Raw genomic sequence first — 18,602 nt, forward strand, 5'->3', positions numbered from 1 at the left:
CTTGGGGACCTTCAATGCTGCAGACATGTTTTGGTACCCTTCGCAGATCTGTGCCTTGACACAATCCTGTCTCGGAGCTCTACGGACAATTCCTTCAACCCCATGGATTGGTTTTAGCTCTGACATGCACTGTCAACTGTGGGACCTTATATAGACCGGTGTGTGCCTTTCTAAATCATGTCCTAACAGTTGAATTTACCACAGGAGGACTCCAATCAAGTTGTAGAAACGCCTCAAGGATGATCAATGGGAACAGGATGCACCTCAGCTCAATTTAGAGTCTCATAGCAAAGGGTCTGATTACTTATGTAACTAAGGTATTTCTGAAATAAAAAATATATAAATGTGCAAACATTTCTAAAAACCTGTTTTCGCTTTGACATTATGGGGTATTGTGTGTAGATTGCTGGGGGGGAAATCTATTTTAGAATAAGGCTGTAATTTAACAAAATGTGGAAAAAGTTAAGGGGTCTGAATACTTTCCGAAGGCACTGTATGTTTAGGGTTAAGGTGACTAGGCATCATGATGTATGATAAACAGAGTAGCAGCAGCGTAAATGAAGATTATATGTGAGTGTGTGTGCGTTTGTGTGTGTGGAGTCAGTATAAATGTGTGTGCATGTTGTGTTTGTTGGAGTGTCTGTGTGTGAGTGTGTAGAGTCCTGTGAGTGTGCATAGATAAATACAAGGGACAACTCAGACAGTCCTAGTAGCCATTTTGTTAGCTATTTACCAGTCTTATGGCTTGGGGATAGAAGTGTTTTAGGAGCCTATTGGTGTCAGACTTGATGCAGCGGTACCGCTTGTAGTGCGGAAGCAGAGAGAATGGTTTATGACTTGGGTGGCTGGAGTCTTTAATGATTTTCCGGGCCTTCCTTTCACACTGCCTGATATAGAGGTCCTGGATGTCAGGGAGTTCGGCCCCAGAGATGTACTGGGCTGTCCGCACCACGATCGAGGACGGTGCAGTTGTCATACCAAGCAGTGATGCAGCCAGTCAAGATGCTATCAATGGTGCAGCTGTAGAACTTTTTGAGGAATTGAGAGCCCATGACAAAAAGGTGCTAAAACGCCTTCTTCATGACTGTGACTGTATGTGTGATTTGGAGCGCAAAGAACTTGACACTCTCGTCCCGCATCATTGCAGCCCCGTCGATGTGGATGGGAGAGTGCTTGCCTCAATCCCAAAATGTTTTTCCTGTAGTCCACGATCAGCTCCTTGGTCTTACTGACGTTGAGGGAAAGGTTGTTGTCCCGGCGCCACACTGCCAGGTCACTGACCTCCTCCATGTAGGCCGTCTCATCGCCGTCGGTGATCAAGCATACCACCATCGTGTCATCAGTAAACTTGCACACTTGATATTGGTGATGGTGTTGGAGTAGAGCAACACCATTGCGATTGAGGAGTCAATCGCAATGTAACTCTCGAGGCTAATGTCAGAGTGTACTATACTTGTCCCTCTTGTGAAAGGACTGTATGTTATTAAGCCGTTAGCCATAAGCCATTAGGCCATAGCTCTTCAGAGGGGGTTTCAGGGAAATCTGTAGATAGACACAACGTCAGCGAGGACATACCCCTGGAGGGCTTCCTCTCTCACTCTCTTTGATTGTCTCCTTTTCGTTTCTTTTGGTTCGATATTTCATCCTTTTATTTGTACTGTATCGTCACTGTGTGTGATGCTGTATATTCACTCATTTTTACGTGTACAATTTTTTCCTCTGCGTTGCTTTTTAATTTAAATGCAATAAAAGTGTAATGGATATGTTCCTTTTTAGATTGAAGAATGTGCCTTACTGATTGAATTCTTATAGAAACAGCTATTTGAATCATTGACACCTCAACACAGTGGTTGTGCTGTTTTTGCACATCGGACTCCAGTACTATATTTGAAGTTGTATGAACAGTAAAAAGGAAAATAAATACATTATTTCCAGCATTGAATCTTGCACTGTGAAGTCCATTGTACAAAAGCAAACACATGCTATCTGAAGCTTACCCTAAGGAATATAAAAGGTGTTGGTGATGGTCCACTGTCTCTATGACAGGCTTATAAGCTCAAGTTTTTAAGAAGAGCTGTGAAAATCAAACATTCACCTGGGTTACATAAACTCCATTAAACTCTAGCCCATGCCTACAGTACTTAACACGTTAGGCCCTCCCTCTCGAATTGGGGGACCTCAGTAGAATGGGCAAGCGTTCTATAAACTCCATGCTATTTCTTCAACCATTGCAAATGTGTCTGACTCATACAGCCTCCTGTTGAAACACTTTCCCTGTTTCCCAGACGCTGTCATTGGATTTGTTCTACTCCAGACAGGAGTGCCATTCCTACTCCCGGTATTTCAGACAGGCTTACTGACTGTCAAGGTTGTTCACCGGCACCGCACTGCCACCGACTCGACCAGACCTGAAAATTGGCTTGATTGTGTGCTCAGGACGCAACGATGGGGAAGGACGCCGCAAGAGCAGAGTGGGACAATCCCATGCAATTTGTCCTGGCGTGTGTATCATACGCGGTTGGACTGGGAAATGTGTGGCGTTTTCCATACTTGTGTCAAATGCATGGCGGGGGTAAGCAATATTTATTTATTGTTTAGGTGCAGCGCATAGACTAATTTATGGTTTAATCCATAATCTATTGTACATTTAGGCCAACAGTTATTTTTTTGATTAAATATAGAACTGCAATATTGGACACTGTGTAAAATGAATGAATACAATTAGTGTTTACTGATTAAAAGTGGTAATGTAGGCTATATGAATAGCCAGTCAGTGTCCACTTTATTCACCTTTATCCATGCGCAATGGCACACTGATGTTGTGCGGTTGTAGAATAGGTTAGTTATTGTTTTACCCTGGGTGAAACGTTGTCAGTTTATTACCCATTTACATGGAATCTGAACAATTACTATATTGGTTAGAGTCAGTCACATTGTTAAACATTTCTAGTGAGTGAAGGTGTTTACTGTGCAGCCATTTGTTTTCTTCCTCTAAAAGTTAATGGTGCAGGAAATGTGCAATGGTTTAAAAAATTATCTCACTTAGTTGTTAGTTCAATTCGTATTTTTCATTTTCCTCCCCCATAAGTCACTGAGAACCATTAGTCCTCTCAAAAACAGAGGGTATCGACGTACCAAAGCGCATATATAACGGAGCTTTCAAAAGCGCACGCATAAAATAGCTTTCCACTCCAAGTTTAGACTGATACAGATCACATTTTTAACCCTTAACAGGCCCCGTTGTTTATCACAGAATAACAATGGACCCGTTGTTTATCACAGAATAATAATGGACCCGTTGTTTATCACAGAATAACAATGGATTAACATTTGCTTTTGCATTTCACTTTTAATGGTCTCAACTGATTGCAAAGTTTTACAACAGGTGTCTATGATGTGTTCTTCCATTCATAGATTCATAGAAAATGTTCACATACAGGAGACTCCTTGATGCCTCTGTTGCTTTAAGGCCAATATGTCCATTCTGTAAATACAGGTGTGGTATGCAAGTAGAGTTATTCTGTATTTCTTATTGTAGAGTTACGTATTGCCTTAATGTAACTGTCCAGTGAAAACAAAACACTTAAAAGTTAATATTGTGTTAACTCATACCCAAATAATGTTATTGTCTAATCCTATACTCGTATTTATGTCCAAAGCATAAATTGGATAAAATACACTTCAAAAACCCAAACAGACAGTTAAATAGTTTTTTGCTATTTCCTCATAGAGTATCAAATCAACAACAATTGTAGACTTATGGTGAAATGCTTACGGGCCCTTCACAACAATGCAGAGAGTAATAACACAAGGAATAAATACACAAAGAGTAATGATAACTTGGCTATATACACGGGGTACGGGTACCGAGTCCATGTGCAGGGGTAAGAGGTAATTGAGATAAATATGTCCATATAGGTAGGGGTAAGGTGACTAAGTAACAGGATAGAAAATAAAGAGTAGCAGCAGCGTATGTGATGAGTCAAAAGAGTTAGTAAAAAGAAGGTCAATGCAGATAGTCTGGGTAGCTATTTGGTTAACTATTTAGTAGTCGTATGGCTTGGGGGTAGAAGCTGTTCAGGGTCCTTTTGTTCCAGACTTGGTGCATCAGTACCACTAGAAGAGAGAAGAGAGAACATTCTGTGACTTGGGTGGCTGGAGTCTTGGACAATTTTTAGGGCATTCTTCTGACACCACCTGGTGTAGATGGCAGGAAGCTTGTCGCCAGTGATATACTGGGCCTTACAAACTACCCTCTGCAGGGCCTTGCGGTCAAGGGGGAAGAGGGGGGAAGAGGGGGAAGAGGGGGAAGAGGCAATGTTGTGATGTGATGGGGTTGAGGCACAACTCCAACACCATCATTAAGTTTGCTGACGACACAACAACCGACAACGACGAGACAGTCTATAGGGAGGAGGTCAGAGACCTGGCCGGGGGGTGCCAGAATAACAACCTATCCCTCAATGTAACCAAGACTAAGGAGATGATTGTGGACTACAGGAAAAGGAGCACGTCCCCATTCTCATCGACAGGGCTATAGTGGAGCAGGTTGAGAGTTCCAAATTCCTTGGTGTCAACAACAAGCTAGATTGGTCCAAACACACCAAGACAGTCGTGAAGAGGGCATGACAAAACCTATTCCCCCTCAGGAAACTAAAAAGATTTGGCATGGGTCCTGAGATCCTCAAAAGGTTCTACAGCTGCAACATCGAGAGCATCCTGACCGGTTGCATCACTGCCTGGTACGCAATTGCTCAGCCTCCTACCGCAAGGCACTTCAGAGGGTAGTGCGTATGGCCCAGACTACCCGGACTATTTGCATTGTGTGCCCCCCCAACCCCTCTTTTACGCTGCTGCTACTCTCTTATATGCTTAGTCACTTTAACTATACATTCATGTACATACTACCTAAATTGGCCCGACCAACCAGTGCTCCCGCACATTGGCTAGCCGGGCTATCTGCATTGTGTCCCACCACCCGCCAACCCCTCTTTTACACTTCTGCTACTCTCTGTTCATCATATATGCACAGTCACTTTAACGATACCTACATGTACATACTACCTCAATACGCCTGACTAACAGGTGTCTGTATATAGCCTTGCTACTCTTTTTTCAGATGTTAATTCCTTAGTGATGTTGATACCAAGGAACTTGAAGCTTTTGACCCGCTTCACTACCTACCCTTCGATGTGGATGGATGCTCAGCCCTGCGTTTCCTGTAGTCCACGGTCAGCTCATTTGTCTTGCTGACATTGAGGGAGAGGTTGTTGTCTTGGCACCACACTGCCAGGTCACTGACCTTCTCTCTATAGGCAGTCTCACCGTCGTGTCGTCAGAAAACTTAATGGTGTTGGAGTCATACGTGGCCACGCAGTCTGAGCTGCCTGAGCTTAGTTATGAGCTTGTAAGGTGTTGAATGCTGAGCTGTGGTCAGTGAACAGCATTCTCACAGAATACAAGGACCGAGACCACATTCATTGTGTAAATGAAGTAGAACTATTAAGAAAGAGAACACATTTTCAAGGGTTCAATTCTCGGGCCGACTCTTTTCTCTGTATTTATCAACGATGTCGCTCTTGCTGCGGGTGATTCCCTGATCCACCTCTACGCAGACGACACCATTCTGTATACATCTGTCCCTTCTTTGGACACTGTGTTAGCTAACCTCCAAACGAGCTTCAATGCCATACAACACTCCTTCCGTGGCTTCCAACTGCTCTTAAACGCTAGTAAAACTAAATGCATGCTTTTCAACCGTTCACTGCCCGCACCCGCCCGCAAGACTAGCATCACTACTCTGGACGGTTCTGACTTATATATGTGGACAACTACAAATACCTAGGTGTCTGGCTAGACTGTAAACTCTCCTTCCAGACTCATATTAAACATCTCCAATCCAAAATGAAATCTAGAATCGGCTTCCTATTTCACAACAAAGCCTCCTTCACTCACCCCACCAAAACATACCCTCGTAAAAACTGACCGATCCTCGACATCGGCAATGTCATTTACAATATAATTTCCAACACTTTACTCAGCAAACTGGATGTAGTCTATCACAGTGCCATCCGTTTTGTCACCAAAGCCCCTTATACCACCCACCACTGTGACCTTTGTGCTCTAGTCGGCTGGCCCTCGCTACATATTCTTTGCCAGACCCACTGGCTACAGGTCATCTATAAGTCTATGCCCGGTAAAGCTCCGCCTTATCTCAGCTCACTGGTCACGATAACAAAACCCACCCGTAGCACGCACTCCAGCAGGTATATCTCACTGGTCATCCCCAAAGCCAATACCTACTTTGGCCGCCTTTCCTTCCAGTTCTCTGCTACAAATGACGGGAACAATTGCAAAAATCGCTGAAGCTTGAGACTTATATTTCCCTCTCTAACTTTAAACATCAGCTATCTGAGCTGATTGCTGCAGCTGTACATAGCCAACCCAATCTACCTACCTCATCCCCATATTGTTTTTATTTACTTTTCTGCTCTTTTGAACACAAGTATTTCTACTTGCACATCATCATCTGCTCATCTATCACTCCAGTGTTAATTTGCTAAATTGTAATTACTCTGCTACTATGGCCTATTTATTGCATTACCTCTTCACGCCATTTGCACACACTGTATATAGACTTTCTTTTTTTCAATTGTGTTATTGTACTGTATGCTTGTTTATGCAATGTGTAACTGTGTTGTTGTTTATGTCGCACTGCTTTGCTTTATCTTGGCCAGGTCGCAGTTGTAAATGAGAACTTGTTCTCAACTAGCCTACCTGGTTAAATAAAGGTGAAATTTAAAATGTTTAAAATAATAATAATAATTTAAAAATCTGGGTGTCATGTGAATCAGAAGCTCAGTTCATCACCTTATAGATGATGTGTGTGTTTTTGTCTCTGCTACTGCAGGTGTTTTGAATGGTAAAATATACTGTGTGTGTGTCCTTTTTCTGTCCTCAGGTGGGTTCCTGATCCCATACATGCTCATGCTGGTCCTGTTGGGGGTACCCCTGTTCTACATGGAGTTAGCCATTGGCCAGAAGATGCGTCTGGGCAGCATTGGAGCATGGAGAGCTATTAGCCCCTATCTGGGGGGAGTGGGTGAGTACTGAAATATATATACAGTGGGGAGAACAAGTATTTGATACACTGCCGATTTTGCGGGGTTTCCCACTTACAAAGCATGTAGAGGTCTGTAGTTTTTTTTTTATCATGGGTACACTTTAACTGTGATTAACTGAATCTAAAACAAAAATCCAGAAAATCACATTGTATGATTTTTAAGTCATTAATTTGCATCAAGTTCTTAAATGTTTTATTACTATTTTCTACATTGTAGAGTAATAGTGAAGACATTAACATTTTGTTTAACACTTTTTTGGTTACTACGTGATTCCAAATGTGTTATTTCCTAGTATTGATGTCTTCACTATTATTCTACAAAGTAGAAAATAGTAAAAATAACCCTTGAATGAGTAGGTGTGTCCAAACTTTTGACTGGTACTGTATATATCATTTATTTATTTATTATTATTATTAATACTTTTTTGGACAGAGGACACTGCACATAGAGTGCAACACATGTATGGGTGCACCTTGCCATTAAATAAAGTACATAAACTTGCCTATAATTTATCACATTACACATATTTAAATATATGGTTTTGTTACATTTAGGCCAGTACTTTTGTGTCAAATGTACAGTGTTGGGGAAACTACTCTAAAAATATAGTATATAGTTTAAGCTACCAATTACTTCACACTGGAAGAAAAATATAGTTTACTTAACTAAAGTTACTTTGAAAAAGTAGTTATTATCTGCTTATAGTTTAAATGGATCTGTTCTTCTCTCTGCTGGTTCCAGGTATGGCCAGTGTTGTGACCTCCATGTACCTATGCCTCTATTACAACGTCATCAATGCATGGAGTTTCTGGTACCTCTTTCATTCATTCCAGGTTAGTTCCAGTCTCACAATGTCAAAATTCAAATGATTTGACCTACATTCAGATGTATGATGCGATCATAAAATGTAGACAATCTTCAATAACTTGTTACATACAATCTTATTGCCAGATGTATCCAGAACTAACAGAACCAAAGCCATCACTCAGCTTTGAGTGCACACTATTGGTCCTGTGCAGACTGTTTTGTTTGGAATCTTAGAAGACGCAGTTCATTGCTCTAGTGCTATCTGTAACATCCTGTGCCTGACCTGACCTGTGCTGTTTCCTCCCACTCTGCTCCAGTCGATCCTGCCATGGGCAGAGTGCCCGGCTAACAGCAACCTGACCGGCCCTGTGGAGGAGTGTGAGCGGGCCACGCCCACCCAGTACTTCTTCTACAGAGAGACCCTGGACATCTCCGGGTCCATCGAGGAGAACGGAGGGATTCACATGGGACAGGCGCTCTGCCTCCTGCTGGCCTGGATTATTGTCTACCTGTTCATCGTCAAGGGGGTCAAGTCCACCGGGAAGGTGAGAGGTCAAGAGTTCAGCTCGGGAACGATGGACAGGGTCAGGACAGTTATAGCACCCTTATGTCATACTAGCTGCAGATCTAGTGGACATAGGTCACTATCGTCTCCTATGTCATACAGGTAACTGCCAAAAGAAAGGAAACACCAACATAAAGTGTCTAAATAGGTTATTGGGCCACCACGAGCCAGAACAGCTTCAATGCACCTTGGAATAGATTCTATAAGTGTCTGGAACTTTATCGGAGGCATGCAGCACCATTCTTCCACGAGAAATTCCATTTCGTGTTTTGTTGATTGTGGTGAAAACGCTGTTGCAGGCACCACTCCAGAATCTCCCATAAGTGTTCAATTGGGATCTGGTGATTGAGATGGCCTTGGCATATGGTTTACATCGTTTCATGCTCATTCAGTGACGCCTCATGCCCTGTGGATGGGGGCATAGCCATGGTGGCAAAAATAATGACCTGCCCAGTATTTGTATACATGACCCTAAGCATGATGGGATGCTAATTGCTTAATTAACTCAGGAACCACACCTGTGTGAAAGCACCTGCTTTCAGTATACTTTGTATCCCTCATTTAGTCAAGTGTTTCCTTTATTTTGGCAGTTACCTGTATTTTTACTGAGCAGAGGAAAACAGTCAGCTGAGAGGTGACCTCGATAACAAAGGAAAGGGTCCAGAAAGTTCTTCGCAATGGCGAGACAAGGTACAAACAGTTCAATATTCTATATGGTCAGATAGTTGTCCATCAAGGCCTGGCGGATAAAACAGTCAAAGTTTGTGGCTGCAGTTTGCCAACTCAGAATTATGGAGCAGGGAAAGGAGAAGCAGATCCAACGGATCTTTACTGAACTGAGGAAAACATCTGCTGAGAGAGTGAGGGGGCATCATAGGAAAGTTTTGAAAACCTTGGCCTACTTCATTACAAAACTATCTGGAGTAGGAGTCTCTGAGGAGACAAGCCAGGGTGAAAGTAAAGGATACTGTGTCAACAAGGACAGAGAACTGTTTTCTTGTCTGCTGTTCACAGTGGACTCATGGCAGAACCGGTGTTAAGGGCGGGCCCTAGGGGGCCTGGCCTGCCCTGCTGTACCTCCTTGCCAGTCCAAATAAAATATTGAAGTTTTAATAAATTATTTATCTGAGACACGCTCGGACACAAAGACGCATCAATGAGCTAGTGAAACAGCAGTGAAACAACCATGTCTCCGTATGTGTAGACCATCTATCTGATGCTCTCTGGACAAAAGGAGTATGGCATGTCTTACCTTTTCTGTCCAGACACCATCAGATACATCTGCTGCATTGTTTACATTTACATTTTTACATTTGAGTCATTTAGCAGACGCTCTTATCCAGAGGGCTCACTCACGTCCAAATCTATCCTGAATAAGCCCAATGTCTTTCTATGGGCATAATATGCAGATATAAGCTTGTCGCCTACATTCCCGCCTTTGGGACCACGACTCACTTTGTTAGTGCAGAGATGAGAATCTCGTCATTATATACAAATCTCTGGTTTCAGCCACGTGCGAATTAGAAAGGAAACAGTGCACTGTTCGATGCTGGCTTCCCGTAAAGTGAATTGATGTTTTGCCAAAATTATATAATTACTCCTGTCTAAATAAAATAATTAAAAATACTTTACCAGAGAGCTTGACTTAGCCACAGAGGATCATTAGCGTCTTCATTTTTTAAACTAGCTGTGGATTGTTTCAAATCACAAGTGCTGAAGGCCCTATTTGGGAAGCCAGCAAATTTGTCAGCGCGCGTGGTAATAGGCCTATCTGATTATTGAGTTGCTGATGCCAGTGAAAAGCATCTACAAATGTGTGAAGATAATGTGTCTTGAGTATCATTTAAAATGTTGAGACAAGAATAAGGGGACGGGTGAGTGGCGAAAATATGGGCATCTGCGTCTCTTTCCAGAATGCATGCACTCAGCTCTCAAAAATGTGCTCCAATGTCTTCCAACAATTCTTGCACATTCATTGTTTATTGTGTGAATTGTTTTCCCTTTGATTGCTTATTTTGATCAATTCCCCATTATATACAGTATGTAACCAGTAGGCCTAATAAAGTTACCGTTAATCCCCGTCATTTGGTTACATACATTTCTGTTAATTCATGTATTACAGTAATTTACCGTTCTCATTCTTGGAGTGGAAACGTTGTTTGCAGAGTTCACAACCTGCTACACTTGTGAGAAACAGGTTTTGGTTTATTTAGGAGTTTTGTCCATTTTTTTCAATGTTTTTCGTTTGGAGTGCTCCATGTGAGAAATGAGCATGTGTATGGTTTCTCTGTCATAACGTAGAGGGAGCGCACACGTCTGAGCACGCCAACCTGCTACAATTTAAACAATGGTGCACTTCACTAGCGATAGCTCAAGTCAAGACAGATAGAAAGGGAGGAAGACAGGCAGAGTAGAAAGGCTAATGCGTTTGAAAAAAACAGAATTTTAACAAGGATATCTTCTACTGTTTTAATTTGTTTTAGGCCTATTTTACTTAGTTGACGATGGAAGTTATAGGCCTACTGCTGCATTGGCCTATAGGCCAACGCTGAGTTCCATGTTCTAATTTCTTTAGCTGCCAATGGATCATAGATACACTATGTGTCCATGTGGCAAAGGCTGGTGCTCTTGCATTAATTGAGATTTTTATCATTTTAATTCAGATTTTTCTGATTAACCACGTGAGAGTAATTTTGAGAAACAAAAACGTTATTATTTAAATGAAGCTGTTCCACAAAAAATAACTGGAATGCAGATAGGTAGAAACGGTAGGATAAATTGTAAGCTTCCCCAAACTTGAAACTCACGAGCTGCCTATGATCTTTATTATAACACGCAAGAGGTCCCGTGAAAACTGAATCGTTCTGAGTCGTTCTGATTCGTTCTGACAATTGATTTTGATTTGATCTCTCATCCAAAATGACCTAGAAGAGGTTCATCAAATCAAATCACATTTTAATCATCACATGCTTCATAAACAACAGGTGTAGATTAACAGTGAAATGGTTTCATACGGCCCTTCCCAACAATACAGAGAGAAATAATAGAAATGTAATAGCATCGTTATCAATTGATGGAAAGATATACACAAACAAGTTCACTTTCACCTACAACTTCACAGTAAATTCAGTGAGCAATATTATAAAACCCTGGGAAAATTGGGCCAAATTTCTGTTGGCAAACAGGCAACCAGTGCAGCATAGTTGAACTTTGACCCTGAATCCCCCTGCTTATTCTGCCCTTTCTAGGTGGTGTACTTCACAGCCACATTCCCCTACCTGGTCCTCATCATCTACCTCATCCGTGGGGTCACCCTTCACGGAGCCATCAACGGTGTGAAGTACATGTTCACGCCCAAGGTATGAATGATTAGATGAATGAAACAATGTTATTGATCAAATCAAATCAGATCTTATTGGTCACATACACATGCACAGCAGATGTTATTGTGAGTGTAGCGAAATGCTTGTGATTGTAGTTCCGACAGTGCAGCAATATCTAACAAGTAATCTAACAATTCCCCAACAACTACCTAATACACACAAATGTAAGTAAAGGGATGGAATAAGAATAAGTACATATAAATATATGGATGTGCAAAGACAGAGCGGCATAGACGCGATGCAATAGATCTATGTTTTCCCCGCCAAGGTATGGTAGCTCATGTACAGTGTTCTGTTATGTTTAATCCTGCTTTACACATGTGTGTGTGCCATTACTAATGTGTGTGTGTTTGCTGTCTCAGATGGAACAGCTGGCTAAACCCACCACGTGGATCAACGCGGCCACTCAGATCTTCTTCTCTCTGGGCCTGGGCTTTGGATCCCTCATCGCCTTTGCCAGCTACAACCAGTACAACAACAACTTTGAGAAGCAGGCCATCGTCGTGTCCATGGTCAACAGCGGCACCTCCATCTTTGCCAGTATCGTCACCTTCTCCATCTATGGCTTTAAGGCCACCTTCAACTACGAGAGCTGCCTGGAGAGGTGAGGCCCTGGGTGGGGTCGCGGTCTGGTTGGTTGTCTCAATGACTTTGGCATTGAACTTTCAACTCAGAGAAGTAGGTGACACCAGTCAGCAGCACTCATCCAGTACAAACGTAAACAATTTTAGGTCAAACATATACAATTAATTTAACGTCTGTAGACTGTAGCACTTTCTGCAGACATACAGATGGAAGAGATGGCAGGTGCTTGGACTTGGGAAAGCATTGGAATCTACATCAGCAATGAGAGGAATTGTATAGGGTGTTAGATATACTGTATGATTCAGATCAGAAATGTCATTTCCAGTGGCGTAGCATGCAGCCCCACTAGGCGGGGAGGTCCCAACCAAAAAATGTATAAATGTCATATACCATGGCAAAATGTTTAGAATGACATGACATTAGCTATACAACTGCTAAATCTTCTCTGAACCTCATGGCAAAATGCGTAGAATAGCAGGAAGTTACCTGGCCCACCCCACCCCATCTAAAAAAAGTTCAGAGAAACCGCGCTACACTACTTGTCCTTTTCATGACACTGACATTTCTCTTCTTCTCCCAGGGTGCGACTGCTGCTCCTGAACACCTTTGATCTAGCAGAGGACACCATCAGTCTGGAGAATGTCAACCACTGGATCGCTGAGCTGAACAGGACACACCCAGAACAGTTTGCCAGTCTGGGAGGTAGGCTGGAGACCTGTGACCTAGAGGCTGAACTAGACACGGTAGGTCATGTTAACACACAACTCAAATGAACTAATAAACTCAAAAGGAAAACTTGTGCAAAATACTGATAAGACAACTTCATTTACTACTTCTCTTAGTGCTCGATTCAATCTGAAGTTCTGCGATATAGCGAGATTGATATTTAAAGGCAGTGCTGCAGAAATCGTTTCAATCCGATCTTACCTTAAAATGTTTGCACTATAGCACAGAACTTCCGCAATATGGATTGAATCGAGCCTTTAATCTAACAAAATACCTCTGGTTTCCTGACAATATGTTATCATGTAGCAACAAAATTAATTCATTTTACTGTGAGGCAATAAAAACTTTACTCACCGTTCTATAAATCGTTAATCTTGTCACCTATACAACTTTATTTGACTCTGTGGTGGTGGTAGTGAGATGTGGCAAGTATCATTGGTTGTTGCAGTTACAATTAATGTTAATATTTAATTTTCAATTGTCTCCTGGATTTTCCATTTTGTCTTTAATAAACTATCCCACTTAAGTTTCCAATGGAGGAAAGCAAAAAATGAAATACTAACTTTAGCCACTTTTGCACTATGCACTATGCTCTCTCTCTCCCCCTCCCTCCCTCCCTCCCTCCCTCCCTCCCTCCCTCCCTCCCTCCCTCCCTCCCTCCCTCCCTCCCTCCCTCCCTCCCTCCCTCCCTCCCTCCCTCCCTCCCTCCCTCCCTCCCTCCCTCCCTCCCTCCCTCCCAGGCTGTTGAGGGTACAGGCCTGGCCTTCATAGTGTACAGTGAGGCCATTAAGAACATGCCCGTGTCTCAGCTGTGGTCTGTGCTCTACTTCATCATGCTGCTGCTGCTGGGCATGGGCAGTATGCTGGGCAACGTCATCGCCGTCATCACCCCCCTCAGTGACTTGAAGTTCATCAGCCACTACATGAGCACCAAAACACTCAATGGTGAGAGAGAAGGGGTGATGAGGGGAAGAGTGGAAGGGGGGTTAGGGTTGAGCTACGGTGTGGTCAGGAAGCTAGGGTTAGGGTTGTGGTTGAGGGTAAGAATTGAGCTAAGGTATGAACATGAGGGTTAGAGTTGACCCTTGACCTTTAGGTTGGTGTGTCTGTTCTGCCTGCTGCTTGAGTTAGGTGTGTGTGTGTGTGTGGCTGGGTGAGACAACTACATATCACAGTCGTAGTAAATAAATGTTTTCTTAATAAAGAGGTTTTCAGCAAAGTCAGTGCTAGTAGGAAAATACAAGTGAAAGTTTTTTTTAATATCTTATTTATTACCTTATTTAAGATATTATTTGATGAGATAGGTTTTCAGACATTTTCAGAAGACGGGCAGGGACTCTGCTGTCCTAACATCGGGGGAAGCTGGTACAACCATTGGGTTGCCAGGACAGAGATAAGCTTGGTAGACTAGGCTGAGTTGGCCAATCCTGTAGGTCTGGTGTGTGTGACTAACAGGTGTGTTGTCATATCCTGTAGGTCTGGTGTGTGTGACTAACAGGTGTGTTGTCATATCCTGTAGGTCTGGTGTGTGTGACTAACAGGTGTGTTGTCATATCCTGTAGGTCTGGTGTGTCTATTCTGCCTGCTGCTTGGCCTGGGCTTCACCACCCGCTCTGGGAACTACTGGTTCACCATGTTCAACGACTATGGAGCCACCTTCTCTCTGCTCTTCATCGTCCTCATTGAAGTTATCACCGTCTGCTACATATATGGCATCAAAAGGTGTGTGTGTGTGCACAATATTGACAGGGAAGAATGACTAATTTCAGAAACGTTCTAAGCATCAAAAAAACTAGCACATTTCGTCGTATAGTATCTTATCTCCAAGAAACAATAGTTGAGCTGAATTTATTTGAAACAGTTTCTACTGCTGTTGTGTTAGCAGCCAGTAGAGTTAAATCTATAAAGTACCTCATAAAAGCTGTATTGTGACCAGTAATGCCAAACAACACTTAGCATAATCCTCCACAAATACCTCACATTCCTTTCACTCTTCTCTCAGGCTTTTGACTTGGTTGTACTGTAGTTTTTTAAGTTGGGCTTGTACTGTTTATTAAAAGCAAAATGGCTTATGAAGCATATAAGCAATTTCCTTTGAATGTTGAATTAATGTTTAAACTAAAATACCAAGGTTGTCTTTTGCCCGTACAAAATATATGAAAGTATATTAGGGAAGGGAAAGGGGATCCCTAGTGAGATGCACAACTGAATGCATGTGTCTTCTGCATTCAACCCAATCCCTCTGAATCAGAGCGGTGCGGGGTGCTGCCCTAATAGACAGAGTCCTCATGTCAATGCTCCTGCAACCTTTCCCTCTCCAGGTTTGAGAAGGATGTAGAAGACATGTTAGGTCATCGTCTTAACTGGTACTGGAAGATCATGTTGGCAGGAGTCAGTCCCATCCTCCTCATTGCCCTATTCATCTTCTACATCGTCAACTACATCCAGGGAGGAACGCCCACATACCAAGCCTGGAACAAAGAACTGGTAAGGCCTCTCTTTTTATCTCCAATATTGTTTCAATAACCCTGTCATTACACTAACAAGCACTCGGACCAAAAAACTGGTAAGATAAGGTATTACTTATCTTTATGATTTGATTGTACCAGTCATACATGAATGAAAGAAAAGTACTGTAACAGAATATGATGCTTTGGGTTTTATTCATGCACCCAGATACAATGTTGATCTCTGCCTGTCCTATTGTCTTCCCCCTCTTCCAGGGGAAGTCTGTGGTGACGGAGTATCCTCCCTACGCCCAAGCCTTCATCGGCCTCCTCCTAGCCTCCTCTGTCTGCTGTATCCCTTTGACGGCCCTCTACACCTACTGTAAGAAGAGGAACCTGGCCAGTGGGAAGAGAGAGCGCACTGTCAGCACTGTGTCATTGTAAAGACCGACGTATTGGTTGACAGACAGAGTGACACAAGGCAGAGCTGCTACATTACGGCCCTGAGACTGACTGGACCCGCTAGTTATAGGATCGACAGCCTACCTTACGTATCATGGCTGTCTTAACAGAACAGTACCTCACTCCCCTGGTGCAGTGGTTCATGCCACACCACAAACCAAAGGCCCTCTTTCTCCCCCCAGGGCAGGCTGGCTCTGCCACTGTGCTGCTGGTGGACAGACCGCCAGATCTGTACCTAGCATTAGCCCTAGTCGTCCTTTGACAACTAACACTTACTGGGTGATAATAACTTTTGTATTTTGTAGCTGTGTTTCTGAGCAGGGCTTAGAACTACGTCCAAAATATTTCAGAAGTGAAGAACGAACAAATACTCTTGTCAATGGTTTATTGCATTGTTTAAAGGCCCAGTGCAGTAAAAAGCGTGATTTCCTGAGTTTTATACATATTTCTAGGCTATGAGGTTGGAATAATACTGTGAAATTGGGGAAATTATTATAATCCCCCTTTAGTGTAAGAGCTGTTTGGTGGGATGGAGCGTGGTAAATCAGTTAATAGACCAATAAGAAAGAGAGATCCAAACCTCTGCATATAACAGCTTAGTTTTCTGTTTTCTCCTCCCCACTCAGATCACTCCAAGACAGTCCTAGCAAAATTCTTGCCTGAGAAATTGCTCTTTGCTAAGTAGCTATTTTAGTTTATTTTTGACCATTTTAAATGAATACAATCACAGTAAGGTACTTAATTGTAACCCATCAATTATTTGATATTGAGATAAAAACGGCTGCATTGGACCTTTAATGTTTAGCTTTCAGTAGCAGATTCTTTGAGACAGTGTGTCAACCCTCTTTATTTAAAGCTCCACAAAATGTTTAAGATATTTTTTCCCTTAAATGTCATTATGGTGAAGTATTTTGTATCCCATTGGTTTACTGTAGATATTTTGTAGATATTCTGTAGATTACTCAATGAGTTGTGAGATATGTTGAGTGCCTGGATGTACAAGGCAGACCTTCGTCTGACTCGGTTATGACTGAATACAGTCTGACTGGTGTCAAATGACCAAGAACAACTTGTAGAAATGGCTGTATGTTTGCAAACATACTGATAATTTCACATGTAACGAACAAATCTCTATGACCAGGACCAAGACCATATCTATACCTATGGGCTTTGTTGTCAATCCACCATCAGTGACTTCTAACCAGGATCATACTTGGTAGGGTGCAATGTAACAGAATGTTCAGATACATATATATTTGGTATAACATACACTATTTTCTGTCTAATGGAATTGGAAATCATGTCAGCTCTATAGGAAGCATTTCTTTCTGCAACATTCCCAGAACGTTTCAGCTCCTGAACGCGTGAAAGTATCTGTGCTCTTCTAAATAGAAAGTACTGTAGTGTTGCACTGCTGTTATAGAATCCATATCAACTGGACTTAGGATACAGCCCAATGGCTATGCACCAATGTGCTGTGCATATTCACAAACAAAAACACCATGTAGGCCTACACTTTTTACAGTCAAATGTATGGGTTTGCACAGAAACAATTGCCAAACATGTTGTAATACTGTGAGCATTTTTAATGTGAACAATTTGAAACAATAACAGGGGCGCAACTTTCACTGGGGACAGGGTGACATGCCCTCCCACATTCTGAAATTGCATTTTTGTCCCCTGCCGGTTTTGTCATTGGAATGTGATACAAAATGTGGCAACTGTGTGCTTTAGGACCATGCAGAGGCCTCCGAGCGGTCGGGTAGGCTGTTTGAAGTGTTTATTATGTTGAGTACAGGTTGGTGTTAGTGTGAACCAAGTATTGGTGTGAACAATTCTTATTTTAACTGTTCATATGTGTTATGTGTTCATATTTTATAAGTAGTATTTTCTATGGTGAAATTATTAAAGACATGAAGACATTTGAACCATTGGTATGACTGAACAAGTTACACATACAGCAGCCAGCCTGTTGCAAACCAGGCATGTCATTCAGTCCTACTTGCTAGTATCCAGCAAGGATGACACATTTCAATGGCATGAAATCTGGATTTTTTTAAGTGCTTGGTTTGACAAGCTTTGTACTTTATAATACCATTGGATGTATAGACCACAGAACTGTACTGAACAAAAATATAAACGCAACATGCAACAATTTCAAAGATTTTACAGAGTTACAGTTCATATAAGGAAATAAATCAATAAATTAGGCCCTAACCTATGTACTTCATGTGACATATGACTGGGCAAGGAAACAGCCATGGGTGAGCCTGGGAGGGTATGGGGTCACCACTTGGGAACCAGGCCCACCCACTGGGGAGCCAGGCCCAGCCAATCAGAATGAGTTTTTCCCCACAAAAGGGCTTTATTACAGACATAAATTCTCCTCAGCATTGCCTCAGACGATCCCGCAAGTGAAGAGGCCGGATGTGGAGGTCCTGGACTAGCGTGGTTACACGTGGCCTGCGGTTGTGAGGCTCATTGGACCTACTGCCAAATTCTA

At 42.4% G+C, this 18,602-nt stretch overlaps 1 protein-coding gene across 1 annotated transcript; it reads left to right on the forward strand.

The window, feature by feature from the left end:
• The first annotated feature begins 851 nt into the window (after positions 1–851).
• LOC110539196 (sodium- and chloride-dependent transporter XTRP3) lies at positions 852–18,024 on the forward strand. Its single transcript, XM_036943660.1, has 11 exons — positions 852–2,572; positions 6,962–7,102; positions 7,866–7,957; positions 8,249–8,476; positions 11,745–11,855; positions 12,242–12,483; positions 13,045–13,207; positions 13,931–14,135; positions 14,753–14,912; positions 15,512–15,677; positions 15,914–18,024. The coding sequence occupies exons 1-11, from the start codon at positions 2,446–2,448 to the stop codon at positions 16,079–16,081; spliced, it is 1,803 nt and encodes a 600-aa protein (XP_036799555.1). The 5' UTR covers positions 852–2,445; the 3' UTR covers positions 16,082–18,024.
• The last annotated feature ends 578 nt before the right edge of the window (positions 18,025–18,602 follow it).

The sequence above is a fragment of the Oncorhynchus mykiss genome, chromosome 2 (genome assembly GCF_013265735.2).
Source record: "Oncorhynchus mykiss isolate Arlee chromosome 2, USDA_OmykA_1.1, whole genome shotgun sequence".
In the NCBI taxonomy this organism is placed as follows: Eukaryota; Metazoa; Chordata; class Actinopteri; order Salmoniformes; family Salmonidae; genus Oncorhynchus; species Oncorhynchus mykiss.